The 22,881-nt window shown below is 38.3% G+C and overlaps 1 protein-coding gene across 1 annotated transcript; it reads left to right on the top strand.

Annotated features, from left to right (window-relative positions):
- Positions 1–2,882: 2,882 nt before the first annotated feature.
- Positions 2,883–11,133, top strand: MUC7 (mucin 7, secreted). Its single transcript, XM_065545121.1, has 3 exons — positions 2,883–2,951; positions 9,837–10,605; positions 10,741–11,133. Exons 1-3 carry the CDS (start codon positions 2,898–2,900, stop codon positions 11,121–11,123), a joined length of 1,206 nt encoding a protein of 401 aa, XP_065401193.1. The 5' UTR covers positions 2,883–2,897; the 3' UTR covers positions 11,124–11,133.
- The last annotated feature ends 11,748 nt before the right edge of the window (positions 11,134–22,881 follow it).

Here is a 22,881-nt window from a genome sequence, read left to right as displayed (position 1 = left end):
TAAGTTCTTAAGTTTCTTTTTAAAAATAAATATTTATAAAATGACTAGTATGGATATCAAAATATCACTACCATGGGGGAAAAGGGAGAACATTTTCTGGGATAAAAGAAACTAGAGACATAAGAAGTGACTGCAACACACGGCCCTTAGTTGAGTCCTGGTAGGAACAAAATGACTAAAAATATTTTTGCCAAAACTGGGAACATTTGAGTATAAATTCAATTTTAGATTATGTGTTTGAATTATTAATATTGTTATAGGTTGATGGTGTTGTGTTATAAAAGAAAGGCTTTTTAGAGAGAAATGCTGAAATAGTAGCTGTTACAATTTCTGTAGTTTACCTTAAAATACTTCAGCAAAACAACTAAGATATATAGCAAAATGTTAAGAATTATGAAAACCAGGGAACGAGTATATAGTTTTACTACCTTCCTCACTTTTCTACGTTTGAATATTTTTCAAGGCAAAATGTCAAAAATTGTTTTTAATTGCTTGTATTAAAAAATTCAGTGTTTTTTTTTTTTGGCTTTAAATACTGTCTTGCACCAGTACTTGGCACCACATTATTTTTTTTTAAATCCTCTGTCCTTTATTAACTTGTCTTATTGACAAGGAAATATGGTGTCCCATCACATTAACTGTCAGAAGGCAATTACTCTGCTTACTTTGAGAGCCCAACAGGAAAGAGTAGATGATCTGTTCCTGTTGGGAGGACCCGGGCCATGGTTGTTCGTTTCTCCATAAGTGGCATCAATCACTGTTCCACTACTCATCAAGCACGTGAGTTACTCATTGAGAACCTCTGATCGTCACTGTGCTCATCAGGAAGAAATGGATGCACAAAGAACTACTGTCAACCTCAGCAAACCACAACTATTCTTTTCTTTAAAAGCAAATTCCTTGACACAAGTGACCTTATCTTAAATCTAATAGATTTCCTATTTCCAAAAAGCTCAACTGGAGAGTTATAAAACCTGAAAATTCTCTTGTGCTTTCTCTTCTTTTGCTTCTAGTTACCATCCTCAAAGGATTGGCTAAAAGCAAGCAACTGAATCGAACACCCTAAGAAGAAATATTCACACTGCACCAGGTATGTGGATACTTTAGATAGATTATAATATAAACTAAACAGTTTTCAAGTAATATACATATATTAAGTAACAGCAATAGTTGTTCTAATACAGTTATTCTCCTCTCGTGAACTGCCAAACTGTGTGATAACACTCAATTCGTAAGTTATTAGAACACAAAATGACTGGTAGGAATGTTTTTTGGTCTTGAAAATTAAAAAAAAAAATCAGACAATATATTAGGAACCTGAAGAGTAATAAGTAACCATTCATTTTTTCAGCTGGATCAGATTGTTTTCTTCTTACTATGCTAGTACTATAATAATACCGCTGAGACTTTATTAAGGATAAGACATTATTCTTAGTACGATTTATTTTTTTTATGTGTGTGTGTGTGTGTGTGTGTGTGTGTGTATATATATATATATATAAAATTTCAGTCAATCCTCAGGAAATTCTTATGATGTAAGATTGAAACTCACTCAAAGTCATGCGGTGAGTGGCAGAGTTACACAATAAGTGGGCAGAGCCTAAATCAAGTCTCTGACTGACTCTAACACCCATTTTATAAACCACAGGATTGTATTGTAAAATGTGTCTAATCTTGCAGCCCGCCACATTGACATGCACACTAATTACCTGCCCTAATATGTAATCTGTCTATATGATTTAACCTTTATTGTGTTTTCTAAAGCTGATAAGCTGACATGTACACATTACATATGTAACCAAAATGAGAAAAATAAAAGACCACATTCTTCTCCTCTCTCATTCTTCTCTTCTCTCATTCTTCCCTTCTACAACCTATAGCCAAAATACAATTCTCTTTTGCAAGTAGTTATTCAAAAAAAATATGTATTAAGTCTGCACTATGTACTAGGCATGATGACATAACAATGAATAAAGCATAATTCCTATCATTTCAGGACTTAGAAAAAGGGTATCGGCCAGACACGGTGGCTCACACTTGTAATCGCAGAATTTTGGGAGGCCAATGAGGATGGATTGTTTGAGCCCAGGAGTTCAAGACCAGCCTGGGCAACACAGTGAAACCCTGTCTCTATGAAAAATAAAAATAATAATAATGACAATAGCCAGGAGTGGTGGTACATGACTGTAGTTCCAGCTACTAGGGTGGCCAAAGTGAGAGGATCACTTGAGCCTGGGGGGTGCAGGCTGCAGTGAGCCATGAGCATGTCACTTCACTCCAGCCTGGACAACAGAGTGAGACCCTGTCTCAAAAAAACAAAAAAGGTTTTCAAATGGCAAGAAAAAGGATTATCAAATGGCAAAATCTTCAGTAGAATGAAATTGGAGGAAGAGTCCATTTGACCTGGTTCTTTGTTCCAAGTGACAGCCTCATAGCACATAGACAAAGAGCGTCTTCATTCTAACATCAGGAATCTTTATAAAACTGTGCAGTATCAGGTCATTTATATGATGGTTCCCCAGAGAGGGAAGCTTCTTGAATTAGAAAAGAAATAAGAATAAAATTATTTCCTTCTCTTATTGCTAAACTTCCTAAGATCCTGCCTTTCCTAGCCAATCTTTAATATCAATAGAAAATGCTCATGTTGCAAACTAGTTAGAATAATTCTTGAGTCTCCTCCATTGCTTCCTCTCTAAAAGAATGTATGTTAGGCCTGAAGTAATTTTGTGTCACCCCTATGGAATGAAAATGTATACATAATTCTCAGAAACCACTGGTCTCTTTTAGCCTGTGCTTTCCAATAAAAATAAGTCATTTACCAAAATGCATTCCTCTCCCATAATATCACAACTAATAGTAAGCCACGTTTCTGCTTTTCCCAGGAGACATCAGAAAGAATGAAAACTCTGCCGCTGTTTGTGTGCATCTGTGCACTGAGTGCTTGCTTCTCAGTAAGTATTCACCCACACAAGATTTTTCCTTAACTATCAATAACAAACATTTAGTGTACCTACCTGAGACTTTTAAAGCATAACAGGCAATCCCTATTTCCAAGAAGCTTGACATCTTTTATTTCTGGGAAACATAGAAATATGGATAATTGGCCGGTGCAGTGGCTCACACCTCTAATCTCAGCACTATGGGAAGCCTAGGAGAGAGGATCACTTGAGCTCAGAAGACTAGGCTGGGTAACATAATGAGACAGTGTTTCCACAATAACAAAAAAAGAAAAAAAATTAATTAGCCAGGTGTGGTGGCGTGTACTTGTAATCCCAGCTACTCAGAGGCTGAGGCGGGATCTTAAGCCTGGGAGGTCAAGGCTGCAGCAAGCCGTAATCACACCACTATGTCACAGCCTGGGCGACAAAATGAGACCCTGTCTTAAAAATATATACAGATAGGTAGATAGACTAGATAGATAGGTAGATGGACTAGATAGGTAGGCAGGTAGGTAGGTAGACAGACAGAGCATAAGGAAATAATTTGTTTCATTTATCCAATATTTACAAAGCACAAACTTTATAGTGAGTGTGATGAGAACTGACAGAGATGAAAACCCAGATTGGTAAGGCCTTTAGGTCTTGGTGTGGAATATGGATTCGAATCTGTCAGGAAGTCTGAGCATGATCAAAGCACTCCCAGGGGAGTTACATGACAGGATTCTCAGGAGAAGACAGGTAGCAGGTAATAAAAACTGAGATAAGGAGACTAGTCAGGAAGCTATGGCAGTGGTCCAGATAAAAGATGATGGTGACTTGCACCAAATGTCAGCAATTAAAAGGTGAGAGTGGGTTTAGGATATGTTTTAGTGATTGAGTCTACTATACCTTCTACTGGATTGTATATGTGGTAAAAGAAAGAAATGAACAGGCCAGGGGCGGTGGCTCACGCCTGTAGTCCCAGCACTTTGGGAGGCCAAGGCAGGTGGATCACCTAAAGTCAGGAGTTCAAGACCACCCTGGCCAACATGGCAAGACCCCGTCTCTATTAAAAATACAAAAATTAGCTGGGCATGGTGGTGGGCACCTGTAATCCCAGCTACTTGGGAGGCTGAGGCAGGAGAATTGCTCGAACCTGGGAGGTGGAGTTTGCAGTGAGCCGAGATTGCATCACTACACTCCAGCCTGGGTGACAGAGCAAGACTCTGTCTCAAAAGAAAAAAAAAAAAAGAAGGAAAGAAATGGACAAAAAATGTTCGAGTTTGGGGCATGTTCTATTTGAAATGGCTATTAGACTTCTACATCAAGATATCAAGAAAACAGTGGATATATGTTGTCTGGAGTTAAGAAATCTAGGGGTAAAGTCTATATTTAAAACATACCTGAAGCCATGAGACCTTACAAGATCACCTAGGGAGAAAATGTAGGTAGTTTAGATATGGATAAAGAAAATGGAGGACCCACAAGAGGGGATAGGAAAGGATGGCTTCCAAAACCAAGAGAAGATTACAAAGTGGACCTTCTATCTTTAAGAAATTTAGGGTGTACTGGCAAAGGAAGATTAAAATTAATAATGATATAATGTGATTACTAGGTGATACATGCTGTAATAATAACCATATTTTTCTCTAATGCTATGTACCTGTATTTATTCAATTTTATTTTGACAAAATTTCAAATAAGAATCAAGAAGTAGAATGTACTTTTATTGAATGAGGATGGATAGCCTCAGAATATTATGCCAGTAGAGTAGAGAGAGAGTGCAGAAGAACTGATGAAGTGGATGGAACTTACTCTTTGATATTCTCATATTTCTCACTTACCATATAAAATCCCTCAGAAAGCAATCAGGCTTTTTCCCTGGACCCTGATGCTGATTTGTGTGACTGTAGAAGGGTGCTTAAGTTGGGCTCAGAAGATGTGGACTTAAACTCACCTCTGATGTTTACCATCCAGATGAATCTTGAGCAATTTAGAATCTATTTATAGGACCCCAATTTCCATATGTATAAAATAACACTATATGCTTCACAGGGCTGCTGAAGGGTAAATGAAAATTTATAAATTATAAAATATAGTGTAGATGTAAAAATTATAACAAGATTATTGTAATCTCAATTTACATACTAGTTGATAAGGCTTTAAGTTCTGAATATGCACGGTGATGTTAACTTTTTAATAAGTAAAATTTTAATAAGGAATCCCTGGCTACCAACAACTCTATATTGAAAGAAATAACTTTCCATTCAACACAAATAATTATATTATTGTGAAATGATGAATTTGGGTTGTTCTTTTGAGGTGGTCTTTCATCATAACTCCCACAAATCCAGACACCTAAAGAATCCTTTCTTCCAAGTGCTTAGAATAAAGAAAACTCTTCAAACTACCCAAATCTCAAAAAAGTGCCTGGTGAGAGAAACAGTTTCCAAAGAACTTGAATATGAGAAGGTAGCACAGAAATACCTTGACCTGATCCTTAGAAAATACAGGAATGTGAGGTCAGGAGCTCAAGACCAGCCTGGCCAACATGATGAAACCTTGTCTCTACTAAAACTACAAAAATTAGCTGGGCGTGGTGGCACACACCTGTAATCCCAGCTACTCAGGAGGCTGAGACAGGAGAATCCCTTGAACTTGGGAGGCGGAGGTTGCAGTGAGCCAAGATTGTGCCACTGCACTTCAGCCTGCGCAACAGAGCAAGACTATTTCAAAAAAAAAAAGAAAAGAAAATACAGGAATGTACCAGAGAGTAGCATCAACCCAGAGCCAGAAAAGTTCAGCCCTGGAGCTCTAGCAACAACCTGCTTTTGTGGAGTGATTTCAGGGAGTGGATAGTCTGGTTTCTCTCTTCCAGATATCCCAAAGGAATATTTGAAGGGATGTATTCTGGAGTCAGATGAAGAGCTCTGTCAACTATAGCATTATTTAACATAATGCTTTCATTCTCTTTAAAAAAGGATCACAGGTTTTCAAATGGTCATAAAAATAAGCTGGTAGCAAATGAAGAAATGTAATGTGCTTTCTAATTTCAATTAAACGTAATCTTGGGCCAGGTGCTGTGGCTCACACGTGTAATCCAGCAGTTTCAGAGGCCGAGGCAGGAAGATCACCTGAGGTCAGGAGTTCAAGACCAGCCTGGCCAACATGGCGAAACCCCATCTCTACTGAAAATACAAAAATTAGCCAGGCGTGGAGTGCACACCTGTAATTACAACTTCTAGGGAGGCTGAGGCAGGAGAATTCCTTGAACTCAGGAGACTGAGGTTGCAGTGAGCTGAGATCACGCCACTGCACTCCAACTGGGTGATGGAGCAAGACTCCATCTCAAAATAAAAAAAATTAAAAATGTAATCTTGACCTTGCTGTCGTCTAGCTCTCTTCCTTTCTAACTAATTTTCTCCTCCTCTTCCTTCCTCAGAAAATTTGGCATTCCTCTAGTTATTTTAGGAGTCTTCTGCTTTCTTACACCCTCCTTTCTTGCTTCAAGTGTCATGTGTCTCTCCTTCTCCTTCCTTTGATTCCAGCCTACTCTCTCCTTGTTCCTCATGCCTTCTTCCTCTTCTCTCCTCTCAAAAGTGGAGTTTGCAAATGGAGAAACATTCTCCTAAAAGTTACTTAGTCTAAGACTCAGTTTTCCCATCCATATAATGAAGATAATAACCATACCCACCTTATGATATTGCTAAGAAATTAAATAAATTTGTATTTGTAAACCATTCAGAATAGGGCCTCACATAAAGTAAGTGTTATAGAAAGACTTTTTTAATAAAAATAAATGGCGAATGTGAACAGGCAGGCAGGGTTGCTCTCTTTAATACACTCTCCCTGGAATATCTATATTTATTATAAGGACCTCCATACTTCAATCATCTAAACTCAAAACTTTAGAGGCATACATTTTCAACTCCTTCCTCTCAGACTTCTCTAAATCCAACTCTAGTTGACGAGTTCCATTATAACCACCTGTAACTGCCAATCATAATAACTAATCAACATATTAAGTAAATCAAACAAACTGGTCATTTGATACATGTTCCAGGCCATGCTAACATTAAAATTAATAGGATTTTAATTATTTGCCTTCATATAAAAATGTGGTAGGTACTATTTTGGTCACCTAAAGTAAAATAGCTGAAACTATTTTACATATGAATAAACACTTTTAAATGTTAATATTTTATTCAATAAGAAATTAGCTATTGTTTTCATTTTTATGCATTTACTCATTCAATTAATAGCTAATGAGTACCTGCCATAGACCAGGCATAGTTTTAGGTACTGGACTTACAGAGGTGAATGAAAGAGGGGCCTTCGTGAGGCTCAGGTGATTAAGGGAATGAACCACATAACTATTTCAAAGCAAATAGAATTAGACTTTGGATCTGGAATTTAATTTAATCCAAATCATTTTATAAATGAATAAGCACTCAGTTTTCCCATCCATATAATGAAGATAATCACCATACCCACCTTATTAATATTGCTAAGAAATTAAATAAATTTGTATTTGTAAACCACTCAGAATAGGGCCTAACATAAAGTAAGTGTTATATAAAGACATTTTTAATAAAAATAAATAGCGAATGTGAACAGACAGTGACCTGAGTGACCTGCCCAAAGTCACTCAGCTATTCAGTGGCAGACACAGGACAGAGCCAAACCTCCACTGCTGGTCTGTTGCAGCGTGTTTCATACATGTTCCTATAAGATCTGGACATTCTTTGCAACATCTTCAGAGACCATCTGGAAAGGGAAAGACTGAGATCGTGGAATGTGAGGCCCTCAATCCTGCTTCAATCAGAGCAGGTCCCTAATCATGTGGATTGCATATTCAATCTCCAGGGAAAGATCTGTTTGAACAATACGACCTGTTTATTTTATATGAGAAAACAAGTACCCCTGTAATGGAAAGGATCTCCTCAGAGATTCCTGGAGTCAGTGTTACCGATTCTGAAAACCTAAGCCCTTTTAAGAGAGACCTATGGAAAAATATCAAAGTTATGAGTATCAGAAGCCATTATGGTAACTAATGGCTATTCCCAGTTATGAATTAAAATTTCCTGGATAATTTAATTTTCTAAACAAATAATCCTTTCTTGTATTGATGGATGTTGCGGAGAATGTCCAGATCTTAGAGGAACATGTTTGAAACACACTGCAACAGACCAGCAGTGGAGGTTTGAATCTGTCCTGTATCTGCTATTGAATAACCGAGTGACTTTGGGCAAGTTACTTAATATGCCTGGATCTCAGTTTATTCATTTATGAAATGATTTAGCTTAAATTCCAGATCCAAAATCTAATTCTATGACCTTTTTGCTTTAAAATAGTTATGTGGTTCCTTCCCTTAATCACATGAGCCTCACGAGGTCACAAGGGTCCCTGTTTCATTCATCTCTGAAAACCCAATACCTAGAAGCTACTTTTGAGGCTGGATACATTAGTCTGAGGAAGTTATCTTATCTTACACAACTCGGCTAGTCTCTCAGAAGTTATCACGTCATCTGCACTAAACTTTGTGTCCAAAGAAAGCTTTATAACTTGGGACTGGAATGATGTACCCATTTGGTGATCTAAAACGGGCTTCTGTGAAAATCATTAGGAAGAAAATATAACCTATCCTGGTTTGGGATGGTCTCATTCAACCTATTAATATTTCTTTTCTCCAATTTAATATAACGGATCACTAAAGAATGTAGTATGAGATTGAATACAGGGAAGAGGGATATAAAAGGCATGAAGTATGTTTACAGATAATAAACTGAAACAGTGATGGTACTCTAACTCAAATAATGTCAGCAATGCCTAAAGGAAATAAAGATATTCATCTTGCAAAATGATGACCCACATGGCACGGAAGTTATTTTCCAAATTTTGAAGGACTCCTGGATTTTCGGTAAACCTGCCAAAACATAAAATTAGGACCAAAGAATGGAAATCTTCATGAAGAAAATTCTACTCAGTTAACAATAAAAATCCCAAAAAACAAACCTACATTCACTATCAAGAACTCTCTATCAGGCTGCCTTAGGAATTACTGTAGTGAGTTCTTAATCAGAAAAGTTTAGATGCATAGACTGGAAAGCCTTTCAGCAGGTATATTGATAAAAGATCAAGTATCAGATGTACAGTTGGACTAGATCAGTGTTCTTTTCAGATGTAAACACCTTTCAGAAATCATGAAAATCATTGGTGCTGTATCCAGACAAAATGCATAAACATGCAAATTTTCTCTAAAAATCAGATGATTCATGAACCCCCTGAATCATGAATTCTGTAATTCTAATATTTTAAACAATAAAGTTAAAAGGTAATGACCAAAGTTGTTTCTCCAATTTATAAAGGCTAAAAACTGTTTCCTGAAATATGGAGAACATGAAGCTGGGGTGGGATATTTTGTTTGTTGGGGCTTTGTTGTTGTTTGACTGTTTCGTGTTTTGATGATGGTAGATATAAGGGGTGTAATCCAGAAAGGGCTCTTGGATCTCAGTTGAATGCCTTTGACTAAAGTTTTGTGAACATGCTGAGTAAGCAGGAAGCCTTTGTGCTGGGACCTCAGGCAGTAACTTGACCATTTTCCACCAGAGAAAGAAGAGAGAAACTGGAAGCACAAAAGTTCATATCCAGCTAAGCATTCAGGCTAGAGCCCACAGGAATATATTCATCCCAGCTATCTAGAGAGTGGACATTTGACAAAAATAGTAGCAATTCTTTCTTGAAACTTAGTGAAAATCAGGTGAAATTAGGAAGATAATCACTTGAGTCAATAATGTACTCTGGTTTCTAATCCCAGCACTCCACAAATACTGCTCATCTCATGGTCAGCCGTGATCACCTGATTGATAAATAAATGGATACTCTTTTCATTTCTTACATTTTCTTTCTCTTCTGCAGTTCAGTGAAGGTCGAGAAAGGGCTCACGAACTACGTCACAGAAGGCATCATCACCATTTACCCAAACCTCACTTTGAATTACCACATCATCCTGGACTACCAACTCACCAGAAGCCGTTCATTATAAAGCCCCATAAATGTCCATACAAACGCTGTAGGCCTAGGCCTCCACCTTCAGTTCATAACCCCCACAAATTCCCAAATCCTCCCCAGCCATCTAAACATCCAGATACTAGCAGTGTGGTCAACCCTACCTTAGTGACTACAACCCAAATTCCATCTGTGACTTCCCCATCTGCTTCCAGCAAAATTACTACCCTTCCAAATGTGACTTCTCTTCCTCAGAAAGCCACCACCACATCTTCAAGAGAAAATGTTAACACAAGCTCTTCTGTAGCTACATTAACACCATCGAATTCCCCAGCTCCACAAGACACCACAGCTCCCCCACCCACACCTTCTGCAACTACAGCAGCTCTACCACCTTCCTCAGCTCCGCCGGAGACCACAACTGCCCCACCTACACCTTCTGCAACTACACCAGCTCCACCACCTTCCTCAGCTCCACTGGAGACCACAACTGCCCCACCTACACCTTCTGCAACTACACCAGCTCCACCACCTTCCTCAGCTCCACCGGAGACCACAGCTGCCCCACCCACACCTTCTGCAACTACAGCAGCTCCACCACCTTCCTCAGCTCCACCGGAGACCACAGCTGCCCCACCCATACCTTCTGCAACTACAGCAGTTCTACCACCTTCCTCAGCTCCACCGGAGACCACAGCTGCCCCAATCACCACACCTTCTGCAACTACACCAGCTCCACCACCTTCCTCAGCTCCAGTGGAGACCACAGCTGCCCCACCCACACCTTCTGCAACTACACCAGCTCCACCACCTTCCTCAGCTCCACCGGAGACCACAGCTGCCCCACCCACACCTTCTGCAACTATACCAGCTCCACCACCTTCCTCAGCTCCACTGGAGACCACAGCTGCCCTACCCACACCTGCAACTACACCAGCTCCACCACCTTCCTCAGCTCCAGTGGAGACCACAGCTGCCCCAATCACCACACCTAATTCTTCCCCAGCTACTCTTGCACCTGACACTTCTGAAACTCCAGCTGCACCCACACACCAAACCACTATTTCAGTCACTACTCAAACTACTACTACTACTAAACAACCAACTTCAGCTCCCACCCAAAATAAAATTTCTCGATTTCTTTTATATATAAAGAATCTACTAAACAGAGTTATTGAAGATATGTTGGAGCAATAGTATATGTTGTAAAGTGTTCTGTCATTTTAAGATGTGATTTATGAGTGCAGAACTACCATCTTTACTTTTAGCACCAATCCCAACATGAAATTACATTATTCAGATTTAAAGCACTATGACTAATCTTTCAATCTAATTATTCACCACCACAAGACCTATTAACAAGACAAAATGCCTCTATCCCACAAGCCAGGTGCAGGTCTGAGGTTCAAAAATCACTTTTTGGAACCTACAGAGATAGCCCGCTGAGGGCAGAGAAAGTCTTTAGATAAAGAGAGAATATTATATGGGCCATCAACCATTTACTTTTCCCTAAATGTTGGAAACTACAAAATCACTACCTTGTACCCCCATCAAAATCCCACCTGAACCATCTAATCCTATAAACATAAGGGGGTAAAACTGGATCTCTCCAGATGAACAAAAACATCTAAATATCTGTAGATGGAAACTTTAATCTAAATCTATCGATAGACCTGTCGTTGTATTGTTGATTGATGACAAAACCTTTTAGATAATTATCTTTAATTTTAAAGAAAATTTTATTTCACAAAGTGTGAGCCAAGAAAGGGGAAATTTGATTTGAAGTGAAGGTTAGAAGTGAATGACAATAAAGTCTGGCAGCCAAGCATGAACCAAGACTGGCACTGTTTTTCTTAGTGTATGTAGTTGTTTAAACTGCAAAGTTGACATGTATTGCATTGTGTCTAAGTTAATTTCGATCCAATGTACTTGATTCTAGCCTCTGTGAACAACAAGAATACGTTTTTGTATGTTCACTTGGTGTTCATAATATTTCACTATCAATTCAATTAATTCACATAAATTCCATGTGAAATGTATTCAACAATGGAATATTTTCTAAAACATTTAGTATACAGTTGAATGTATTTTAAACCACACCAAACTATTAGTTTAATGTCAAGTTTGCAGAATTGTCTCTGAAAATAAAAACCCTGACTTCAGTTGTAAAAGAATAAAAATTAGCTACTTGGTATACGGAGATGTTCATTTGGGATGTGGAGGCATTTTTATCTTCTGTCACTGCTACTTAAAACTCTGATGATTATGTTAGATTTTTTTGCTAACTAATAAAGATTTCAAATGGCAATTTATATTCATTGTGTGTATCTGGAAGTTTCTTGCCTTTCTTAGACTCTGAGACTGGTGAAAAGAGACGTAAATGAAGATTTACATTTTTGTTAACTCTGCCACTAATCAGCCAAGTGACTTGGGGAGGACACTCTATCTCTAAACATTAATTTTCTTTTTCAAACAAAGTGATTAATTTACTTAAATTAACTTAATCTTACTTCTTAATATGTGTTTCCAATCCAAATTATGTGTTTGCCCTAAGATTCTTGGTCTGACAATTAAAGACCCCATCTCCCTCACTTTACTCTGTCCATCTAGGCTCATTTTGGTAGCTCTGTATAGACCAGCCCATGACTGATCACTGCAGGAGTACTGGAATCTGGCCATTTCTGTCCAAAATAGAACTTTTGCAACAGGCAGTCTTTGCTTTAGATCTTCCCTTTGCATCAAGGCTTTATCATATGTACATCATGGACTGAGGCTTTCCCTCCTAATCTTGCTTTCTTCCTCTTTCCTCTCACGAGTAACCTGATCTGCATCATAATATGAAAACTTTCCCTGCCACTTCTCTTTCATCCCCCTATTTTCATATGCATTACTCCCCAGTAAACTGCTTAGTTTCCAAGGAGAACGAGAAAAATAATAGAAAGAATAAATTCACTGACTGCCTTATTGATAAAAGCTGAGAGACAAGACACCACTTAAAGCTGGCAAATCAAGTAGTAAAAACTTAAGTATATGTAAGCAAACAAAATAAACGTTAAGAAATATGACATTGTGGACTAACACTGGATGGTGGAGAAAGAGATAGTAAAAGGAAGAAGATGCTACAGGTTAATTTCATTTCTCATGGTAGGAAACCAATAAAACTGCCTTAAGGAAGAGGAAAGTCAGGGTATCACATAAAGATATTAATAATATGTGACTATTAAAGTAAAATATTCCCACGTATTATAACAACTACCAAAAAATAACAGGATGGACCCCATAAAAGTGCATAAATAAACCCAGATGTATACAGAATGTCAGTACATACTTGTGGTGGTTATTTACTGAGTGGTATCTTGCTGAGTTTTCCAGCCTTCATCTTTCTGCCATGCTGAATTCTTCCTGCCCTAGAACATCAGACTCCAAGTTCTTCAGTTTTTGAGCTCTTGGACTTACACCAGTGGTTTGTCAGGGCTCTTAGGCCTTCAGCCACAGACTGTGAGCTACCCTAGTTTTGAGGTTTGGAGACTTGAAGTGGCTTCCTTGCTCCTCAGCTTGCATACGGCCTATTGTGGGACTTCACCTTTTGATCGTATGAGTCAATACTCCTTAATAAACTCCCCTTCACATATACACCTATCCTATTAGTTCTGTCCCTCTAGAGAACCCTAATACAATAATAAGATGAGAGGTAATATGGGGCATTTTAATAAATTTTCTTGGACAAAAATTGAGAGCCTTTTGGGGAAAGATAAACACCAAAATGATTAAAATTATAAATTTTCCAAACTTAAGTACTAGGAAGAAACACAAATGAATTCCTTTATATCCCTAGAATAAGGAAGTCCTTTGTAAATATAACCCTAAAGCCTGAAGTCAAAGAAGGAAACATTGATTACCATGTACCAAATTCTGTATCTTTTATATGGATAAAAATGTTAGTGAAATAAAGAGCAAATAACAAACTAGGAAAAAAGCACTTTTTTGTTTATATTACAGACAAAATGTTAATTTCTCAATAAAACACAAAAAGGTCCTATGAATGGAGAAGAAAAACAGGCCAGTGTAAAAAATGACAATGATGTGAGCAGACTACTCACAGAAACAAATAATAATAATAATACAGTCCCAACTACATGAAAAGCTGCTAAACTTAATTTACAATAATAGAATAAATAAACCTACACTGAGATACTATTTCTCAAGTAATATATGGGCATAAATTCAAAAAAAGACATATTTTGTGGGTGAGGCTGTGGGAAACAGGCCCTCTTATACTTCACTTGTGGAAATTAAAAATGGAACCTAGGCCGGGCACGGTGGCTCAAGCCTGTAATCCCAGCACTTTGGGAGGCCGAGACGGGCGGAGCACGAAGTCAGGAGATCGAGACCATCCTGGCGAACACGGTGAAACCCCGTCTCTACTAAAAAGTACAAAAAAACTAGCTGGGCGAGGTGGCGGGCGCCTGTAGTCCCAGCTACTCGGGAGGCTGAGGCAGGAGAATGGCGTAAACCTGGGAGGCGGAGCTTGCAGTGAGCTGAGATCCGGCCACTGCACTCCAGCCTGGGCGACAGAGCGAGACTCTGTCTCAAAAAAAAAAAAAAAAAAAAAAAAAAAAAAAAAAATGGAACCTAGAGAGCAAAATCTGATATCTTTTAAGATCTCAGTTATATTTATTACTGAGCAATACCATTTCTAGAAATCTATCCTACAGATATACCTGCACAAGTACAAAAAGATACATATATATAAATATATCCATTGTGGCATTTAATAATGGCAAAAGAATGAGAAAAATCTATGTGTCCAGATACAGGGATCTGGTTGAATAAAACATGGTAATTCTACATGGCAAAATGTGATACAAGCTATGAAAATGAATAAGGAAAGCCTGTGTTCTCACATGGAGAGATCAAGATATATAATAAATTTTTTTAAAAAAAAAAAAAGCAAGATGCAGAATAATATATAAAGTACACTACATTTTGTATATGAGTGTGGACAAAATAAACAAGTGTATGTATATTTGCTTATTTTTAAAAAACACTATATATAATACTATATATAGTATAATTGCTGTATAAATAAACATATATACATATGTATATATATTAGGGTTCTCTAGAGGACCAGAATCAATAGAATATGTATATGAAAGGGAATGTATTAGAGAAAAATTGGCTCATACAATCACAAAGATGAAGTCCTACGACAGGCTGTCTGCAAGCTGGAGAACCAGAGAAGGCAGTAATGTAGCTCAGTCCAAGTCCAAATGCTTCAGCTGAGGAAAGCCATCATTGCAACTCCCAGTCTGAGACTGAAGGTCTTACAGCACTCAGGATGCCACTGGTGCAAGTCCCAGAGTCCAAAAGCGAAAGACCCTAGAGTCTGCAGGAGGAGAAGAAGGCTTCCCAGGGAAGAAGAAAGAGATGAAGCAAAGGCAAGCTGAATATCCTTCTTCCACCTGCTTTGTCCCAGTTGGGCTTCCAACTGTTTGGATATTGACCACCCACATTGAGGATGGGTCTTCCTCTTTCAGTCCACTGACTCATACATCAACCTCCTCCGAAAACACCTTCTTCTATGAGCATGAGCCTATTGCTGCACTTCTTTGGCTGTAAAGTGAGTTCCTTGGTCAGAAGCAATATGGTGTGGAATACCATGACTGAGGCTAAGGTATTCAGTAAGTCCACAATGGTAGTTTTGGCAGAAGTGAAAGCTTTCCTTTTGCTTAATAAATTCTACTCCACTCACTCTCCAGTGTCCGTGCACCTAATTACCCTGGTTGAAAGACAAGAACTCGGACCTAGCTATGCTAAGGTAGAAAGACTGTATCACAATGCTTCACCAACCATCTAGGCATCCTTCAATCCAGTCAAGTTGATACCTAACAGTAAGCGTCACAATATGGATAAACAAATACCTAATTTACATAGTTACCTAAAAGAGAAATGAGACAGGGGCACTGCGGAAATTAGACTTCTGTGTTTCTACCCTTGTGGATAGTTTTGTATTTTGAACATGTAAATAGACTACTTACTAAAAATAAATTTTAATTGAAAAAGCTGACAACAATAAACACAGTAACAATGTAAGTCATAGGTAGTATGTTGTATTAGTTTTCTATTATTGCTGCAACAAATTACCACAAACATAGTGGCTGAAAACAACACAAATTTATTCCTTATAGTTTTGTAAGTTAGACTTCCCACACAGGTCTCACTAGGCTAAAATTAAGGTTTTGGCAGGGCTGAGGTCCTTTCTGGTGCCTCTAGGGAAGATTAATTCCTCACCTTTTCCAACTTCTAGAGGCTGTTTTCTCCATCTTAAAGTCAGCAATACTGTGTTTTTCTTCCATTGTCACATCTCCCTGACTCTCTTCTGCCTCTCTCTTCTACTTTTTATTTTTTACAGCTACTTTAAAGATTATATTTGTGATTATATTGTGTATACGTGTGATTATATTGTGCCCACCAAGTGATCCAGAATAATAGCTCAATTTTAAAGTCAGACTATTTAAACAAAAAAAAAAAACCTTAATTTCATCTGCAACCTTAATTACCTTTGTATCACGTAATTTGACATACTCATGGGTTCTGAAGATCAGAATGTGGACGTCTTTTGGGTCATATGTCAGAGGTAATGAGTGTATATGAGCAAGGCTACAGTAACCAAAACAGCATGGTACTGGTACCAAAACAGAGATATAGACCAATGGAACAGAACAGAGTCCTCAGAAATAATACCACACATCTACAGCCATCTGATCTTTGACAAACCTGAGAGTGTATATGAGCAAGGAGAACGTGCTGTGATTCTAAATAGAGTGTGAAGATAAGCCTGGCTGAGAAGATGATGTTCAAGCAAAGATAGGAAGAGAAAATCTTCTCAGCCTTTCTGATCTCCTTGTTGTTCTTCAAGCTATGCACTCACTGACCTCTGGGTCTATGCATGATTGTCCTCTTTGCCTGAATCTCCCTTCAGTCACATATCTTCATGGTTGACTTCTTTACTCCTTTATGTTTTCCTCAAAGATAGGAAAGAGAAAGTGGGGTACAATTTAGAGTGGCCAAGCTTAGGAGTGTCATACATTTTTTCTGATCATGTTCCATTGGCCACAACTAGAAACGAGACCCCTAGATACAAGGATGTTATGAAATTCAGATTAGCTGTATTCCCAGGAACTAAAAATGGATTTGAAAATGGGGTTGAATACTGAGCCAGTGTCTTTTACATCTTTCCTTTTCACAGCACATGGAACTAATTAGGTATGCTTTTGAAAGACTTAGTAAATATTTGCATGAGTCCCTAACTGCCTGGCAGGTAAATTACATATTATGAGTACAAAGTTTTAATAAAGAGTTGGGCATCTTAGTGCTAATGGCAGTGGGAATCCAATGACCCAAAAGAATTTACATAGCTTAATCCCAGCACATAAAATTCACTGGGAAATCACGACGTAAAAAAATCAGTGTTCCTCAACAATGAAAAGATACAAGAAGATCTGCTGCGAAACATCGTAACTGCTATTTCTTTGTGTGGATAAAGATTATAACTCTATAAGTGACCTTCCCTTCCAACAAAACTTGCTCTTATTGCCAACAAACACTGAAGACTATAACAAATAGTATGTCCCTTAACATAATACAGCAACTGGCCACCATCGAACTTCGCCAACATTTTGACCTCTACCTAAGAAGAGAAAACCAAACACCACATGTTCTCACTCATAAGTGGGAGTAGAATAATGAGAACACATGGACACAGGGAGGTGAACATCACACACTGGGGCCTGTCGGGCAGTGGAGGGCAAGAGGAGGGATAGCATTAGGACAAATACCTAATGTAGACGACAAGTTGATGGGTGCAGCAAACCAACATGGCACAGGTATACCTATGTAACAAGCCTGCATGTTGTGCACATGTACCCCAGAACTTAAAGTATAACAATAATAAATAAATTTTAAAAAGCAACCCTTCATAAATGTAGATACTGGGAAATTCTTAATTTGAGCCTTCTAACTTTTACACAGATTCTTTTGCATAAAAATCTCAGAACATCATTTTATCTTTTCGTTTTTTTTATTTTTAAAATGTGGATGCTTTATCCTGAGGAAATACACTTGAAACAGGAACCTAGATTTCAACATTTGTAAAGAAAAGAGAGAAAAGGACTTTTTTTTCAGAGATACAAAGAATGGAGAGTTACAAACTCCAGATTCAGAGATGACCTAGTCACCTGACACGGTTGTATAAAAAGTTAACTCTTAGCAAATGGAACATTTTTCAGGCTGCTCTGAGTCAAGGCAGTGACAAATATACCTCTGTTACACCTCTGTGATTATCACTTTTTCTTCTGCTCTTATTACAAATAATCTTACACGTAACTTTTATTTTAAACATAGACCTTCTTCCCACAGGAAACTTGCTTTAGAGATTTCTGTATTCCCTGTGTCCGGTGCAGAGGCTGGCATAGGTAAGTTATGTAACAAATATCTCTTAAATAATTGAAGATGCTGGGGATTTGGGAACTGAGATATCTACAATGCTTATATTTACATAAGGGCCATACAGCTGGAAATCACTTTACATCTCTCAAAGCGCTGTCACATTATTAGATCATTTACTTCTTTTTTTTTTTTTTTTTTTTTTTTTGAGACGGAGTCTTGCTCTGTTGCCCAGGCTGGACTGCAGTGGCCGGATCTCAGCTCACTGCAAGCTCCGCCTCCCGGGTTTACGCCATTCTCCTGCCTCAGCCTCCCGAGCAGCTGGGACTACAGGCGCCCGCCACCTCGCCCGGCTAGATTTTTGTATTTTTTAGTAGAGACGGGGTTTCACAGTGTTAGCCAGGATGGTCTCGATCTCCTGACCTCGTGATCCACCCATCTCGGCCTCCCAGATCATTTACTTCTTACAGTGACTCATGAGAAAGATATTTTTTTCTTTTACATATTAAAAACAAAAAACGTTTCTGTTCTCACCTGCCTCCCACACCAGAAAATAGAATGTGGAAGGAGATTGCTCTCCTTTACTGCCATGTAAATCTATGCTCTACCAACTAAAGTACCCAGATCCTCCAAGAATGTCCCCTCCAGCTTAAGAACATACCTTCCTTCTCTGAAACTCTGCATAAGGGACCTAGAATTGTCCACCTCGTATATTATTTTATTGGTATATACTTTCTTTCACTTATATAAACATAGTTACCTGTGATCATACTTAGCAGAAATCCCCCTGTGAATACAATATATACTTTACAACATTAAAAAATCATAATTCAAAAATGATTTTTATCAGGCTATGTCCCTTTTCACCTTTTCTGTTTCTTCATATCAATCTTGATAGGCAATCTAATTATTTTACAGAAAACACCTAGAAACAATGAAAGAAATAGATGAGTGTGTGAAGAGTTTAGCCTGTTGCACAGAGGGCAGAATACGATCTCATATCAAAGAAGAGGGGGATGGAGAACATGAAAATGCTTTACCACCAATATAAACTTTTTAAATTCTTAATTAGTAAGACTTGTGAAATAAGCAAAGCTTTTTCAAGAGACAATCGTTAGAAAGAGAAGTTCTTACATCACCTGAAAACAGGGCAACGATTTTTTTCTTTTACTCATACATAAGTTCCAAAGAAGAGCCGTAATTTAAGTATTAATACACTGTTTAGAAAAATTTAAAATGTCCTAATTATAAATTTACCAGAACCCTTATCATAATTTCTTAAAGAAGCTATACTGGTATCTATTTATATGATGGCTTGGTTATTTTTAAATGGACTATTTCTTTATGTAAAATTCCTGAAGATTTTCTCATCGTTATTATTCAGAAGGACATGTCTCTTAAAGATTATATATAAAAACATAAACTGCATTTTTTTCAATTAACTGGAACTTAATCAATGTATTCATCAATGTGGCCGAGCAATAACCATCTGACCATTTTCATGACATAACAGGAAACGGTGAAAACACTCTCCCTGATTCTGGGACTTCGAGTAATGACTTCCAGCTACCTGGAAAGCCTCACCCAGCACTGGCTTCATCCTTCTTATTTTATTCAGATCACCTTTGCAAATACACAGTGATCATTCTCAACCTTTTTTGTGTTATCTGAACTTCTCAAATGTTAAAAATTTTGGCAGCACACTTAACAAGATTGAATCGTACCCATTTATTGAGCTATTCACTTGTCATCCTTCATAGATGACTTTGGCTACTATGTGGGAAAAATGTATTGGATGAAGATGCTGCGTTAGCAACTCTGAGTCCCTTCCCCAAGATTAATCCCAAATTAACTACAGACAAAAAAAAAAAAAAAGAAACACTAATGAAAGAAGAAAACTGGGAAAATATGGAGTGAAGGGACAGGGAGAAGTGTTTAAACTGATGTCTGAGATGGAAGGTTTTGGCTTTGGCAGAAGGCAGCTAGGCCTGGCAATGTGAAGAAGACAACATAGAAAGGGAACCATAGGGGTTCTGCAATCTGCTCTCCCCCTCTTTGGCCTTTGGACCTCTGGCCCAGAAATCCTGAAGGGTGAGTTGGGGCAGCACAGAAGCCCTGTCTTGCACAGTCCAGATTTCTCCTTTAGGACCAAGGCATTCAAGCCTACAGCTCCCTGCATTGCTGGTTGCTGGCAGCTGATAGCCAATTCCCTCTCCAGGAATTGCCCTAGAAGAGAACCAACATATGAGCCCTCCCTAGGATGGCCTATATTCAATTATTAATTAATGGAGTCAGGATAGTGGAATAAAGTTCTGGCCCCCTTGCCGCAATGTTAGACACATTGAATGGCTCTCCTTGCTCCAGTAACTTTGGAGAGTTGCTTCCCTCCAAACCCCAGCTGTGAAATACAATCTGAGGAGCACATCCTCCTAGTGCTGCTTCTCTCTGAGATGCAAAGGGCTATTCCGGATCAATAGGAGCAAAGAAATATGAGGAAGCATGGCCGGGCGTGGTGGCTCACACCTGTAATCCCAGCACTTTGGGAGGCTGAGGCAGGCGAATCACGAGGTCAGGGGTTCAAGACCAGCCTGGCCAACATAGTGAAACCCCATCTCCACTAAAAATACAAAAAAATTAGCTGGGCATGGTGGTGTGTGCCTGTAATCCCAGCTCTTCGGGAGGCTGAGGCAGGAGAATCACTTGAACCTGGGAGGTGGAGGTTGCAGTGAGCCAAGGTCGCACCACTGCACTCCAGCCTAGGGGACAGAGTGAGGCTCCATCTCAAAAAAAAAAAAAAAAAAAAAAAAAGAAAGAAAGAATTAGAGGAAGCAGGTCAGAGAGCGAACTGACTCCTGATGAATGCTGAAAGTGCTGCAAGCTTGGTTCATTTTCCTTTCTCCCTCTCCCTTCTTCCCTGATTAATTTTATAAAGTTTATAGGGACGCTCAGACATATATCTTCAGTACCCATCCTACCACACAAAACTGAATGGAAATTGTCATGATTTGTCCCCTATTTATCCCTAGCTCAAAGCTCTACTAACAAAAGACAAGGTTGCTAGACAGAAAATGACATGTGAATGTCTGACATTTGGGCCTATCAGTACATAGATTGAATAGTACAAGGCTTTTTTTTTTTAACTAAATACTGGATAAGTCCTAGCATTTTCTTGCTGTACTTAATTGATCATCTTTTACACACCTGGGGTGCGTGCACCCACCCCTGTAGATTTTCAAGCAAATGCAGTTAGCACCACGACTTCTGTGCAGTCCCTGTGCCCAGTCAAAGGCCTGTCTTTGCTACAAGAGTACAGACAATACAATCAAGAAATGAAACAACTTCCAAGATAAAGGACACCCTGTTCAAACTTTAGGATTCCTAGGTTTGAAGTGGTGGGAAAAAGAAGGAGGAAATGCCAGTGCCAAGGGTAGGTTTAGTGTAAAGCCTGTAGAGTTTTTGTTGACAGCCTCTCAAAGTTCAATTGTCACTAACACAAAAATATACTAGCATCAATCAATATTGCAAATTGTTTGTCTAACCTTTCTAAAATCCACACTTTTGTGGAAAGTAGAATAGAAAATATTTTGATGTTCCTTCAACTTATCTTTAGTTAAATCTCTCTGTGAACACAGGTCAATGTGCCAGGATAGAAAACAGTTTGGCTTCATTTAATAATTTTATTCTTTTCTCAAAATAATTTATCTCAAATAAATATATGGGTAACTGATCATATTGTGTCTTTAGATTTTATTACGGTGCTGGAGATAAGTATACAAACACAAAGAAAATAACTTTAAAATATAAGAAAAGTTATACTTAGGAATATTTTTTAATGGGAAGAAAAACTTTATGTTAGGATAAAGTCTCTTTGCACTTAATTCTCCCACACAATCCTCTCAACAAAGTTAACAAAGTTAGTTATGTAATATTATAAACATAAAACAGTCCACCTGTTTAAGCTCATTTAATATTAAGTTTTAGAAGTACTAAAATATACAAACATGGCCAGATGTGATGGCTTATGCCTGCAATCCGAGCACTTTGGAAGGCCAAGGTGGGCAGATCACTTGAGCTCAGAAATTCGAGACTAGCCTGGGAAACATAGCAAAATCCTATCTCCACCAAAAATACGAAAAAAAAATAGCTGCACATGGTAGCATACACCTGTATACCTATAGTCCCAGCTACTCAGGACACTGAGGTGGGAAGATCACTTGAGCCCAGGAGGCAGAGGCTGCAGTGAGCCAAGATCATACCACTGCACTCTGGCCTGGGTGACAGAGTGAGATCCCATCTCAATAAAAAATATTAATAAATTACAAAATAAAATATGCAAACATTTGACCAGAGAATTAAAACCCTGTATCACATGTATAAGACAGTATATCATCCCTGGAATTTAGCATGAAGCAATGGCTGAAGATCTTAGACAGGTAAATAGCTCCAATTTGTATCTGCTGTCCCTTTTCAGTAAAATTGTCTTGCTGATATTAAACATCAGTTCTCT

The sequence above is a fragment of the Macaca fascicularis genome, chromosome 5 (assembly GCF_037993035.2).
Source record: "Macaca fascicularis isolate 582-1 chromosome 5, T2T-MFA8v1.1".
Lineage (NCBI taxonomy): Eukaryota > Metazoa > Chordata > Mammalia > Primates > Cercopithecidae > Macaca > Macaca fascicularis.
This window is presented reverse-complemented; position numbering and strand designations above follow the sequence as displayed.

Bases quoted from the DNA above. Each gene is read 5' to 3' on its own strand.
- MUC7 (XM_065545121.1), top strand. From the start codon at position 2,898: ATGAAAACTCTGCCGCTGTTTGTGTGCATCTGTGCACTGAGTGCTTGC. The intron at 2,952-9,836 runs GTAAGTATTCAC...TCTCTTCTGCAG, and splicing joins CACTGAGTGCTTGCTTCTCA to TTCAGTGAAGGTCGAGAAAG. The intron at 10,606-10,740 runs CTCCACCGGAGA...CTCCACCACCTT, and splicing joins AGTTCTACCACCTTCCTCAG to CCTCAGCTCCACCGGAGACC.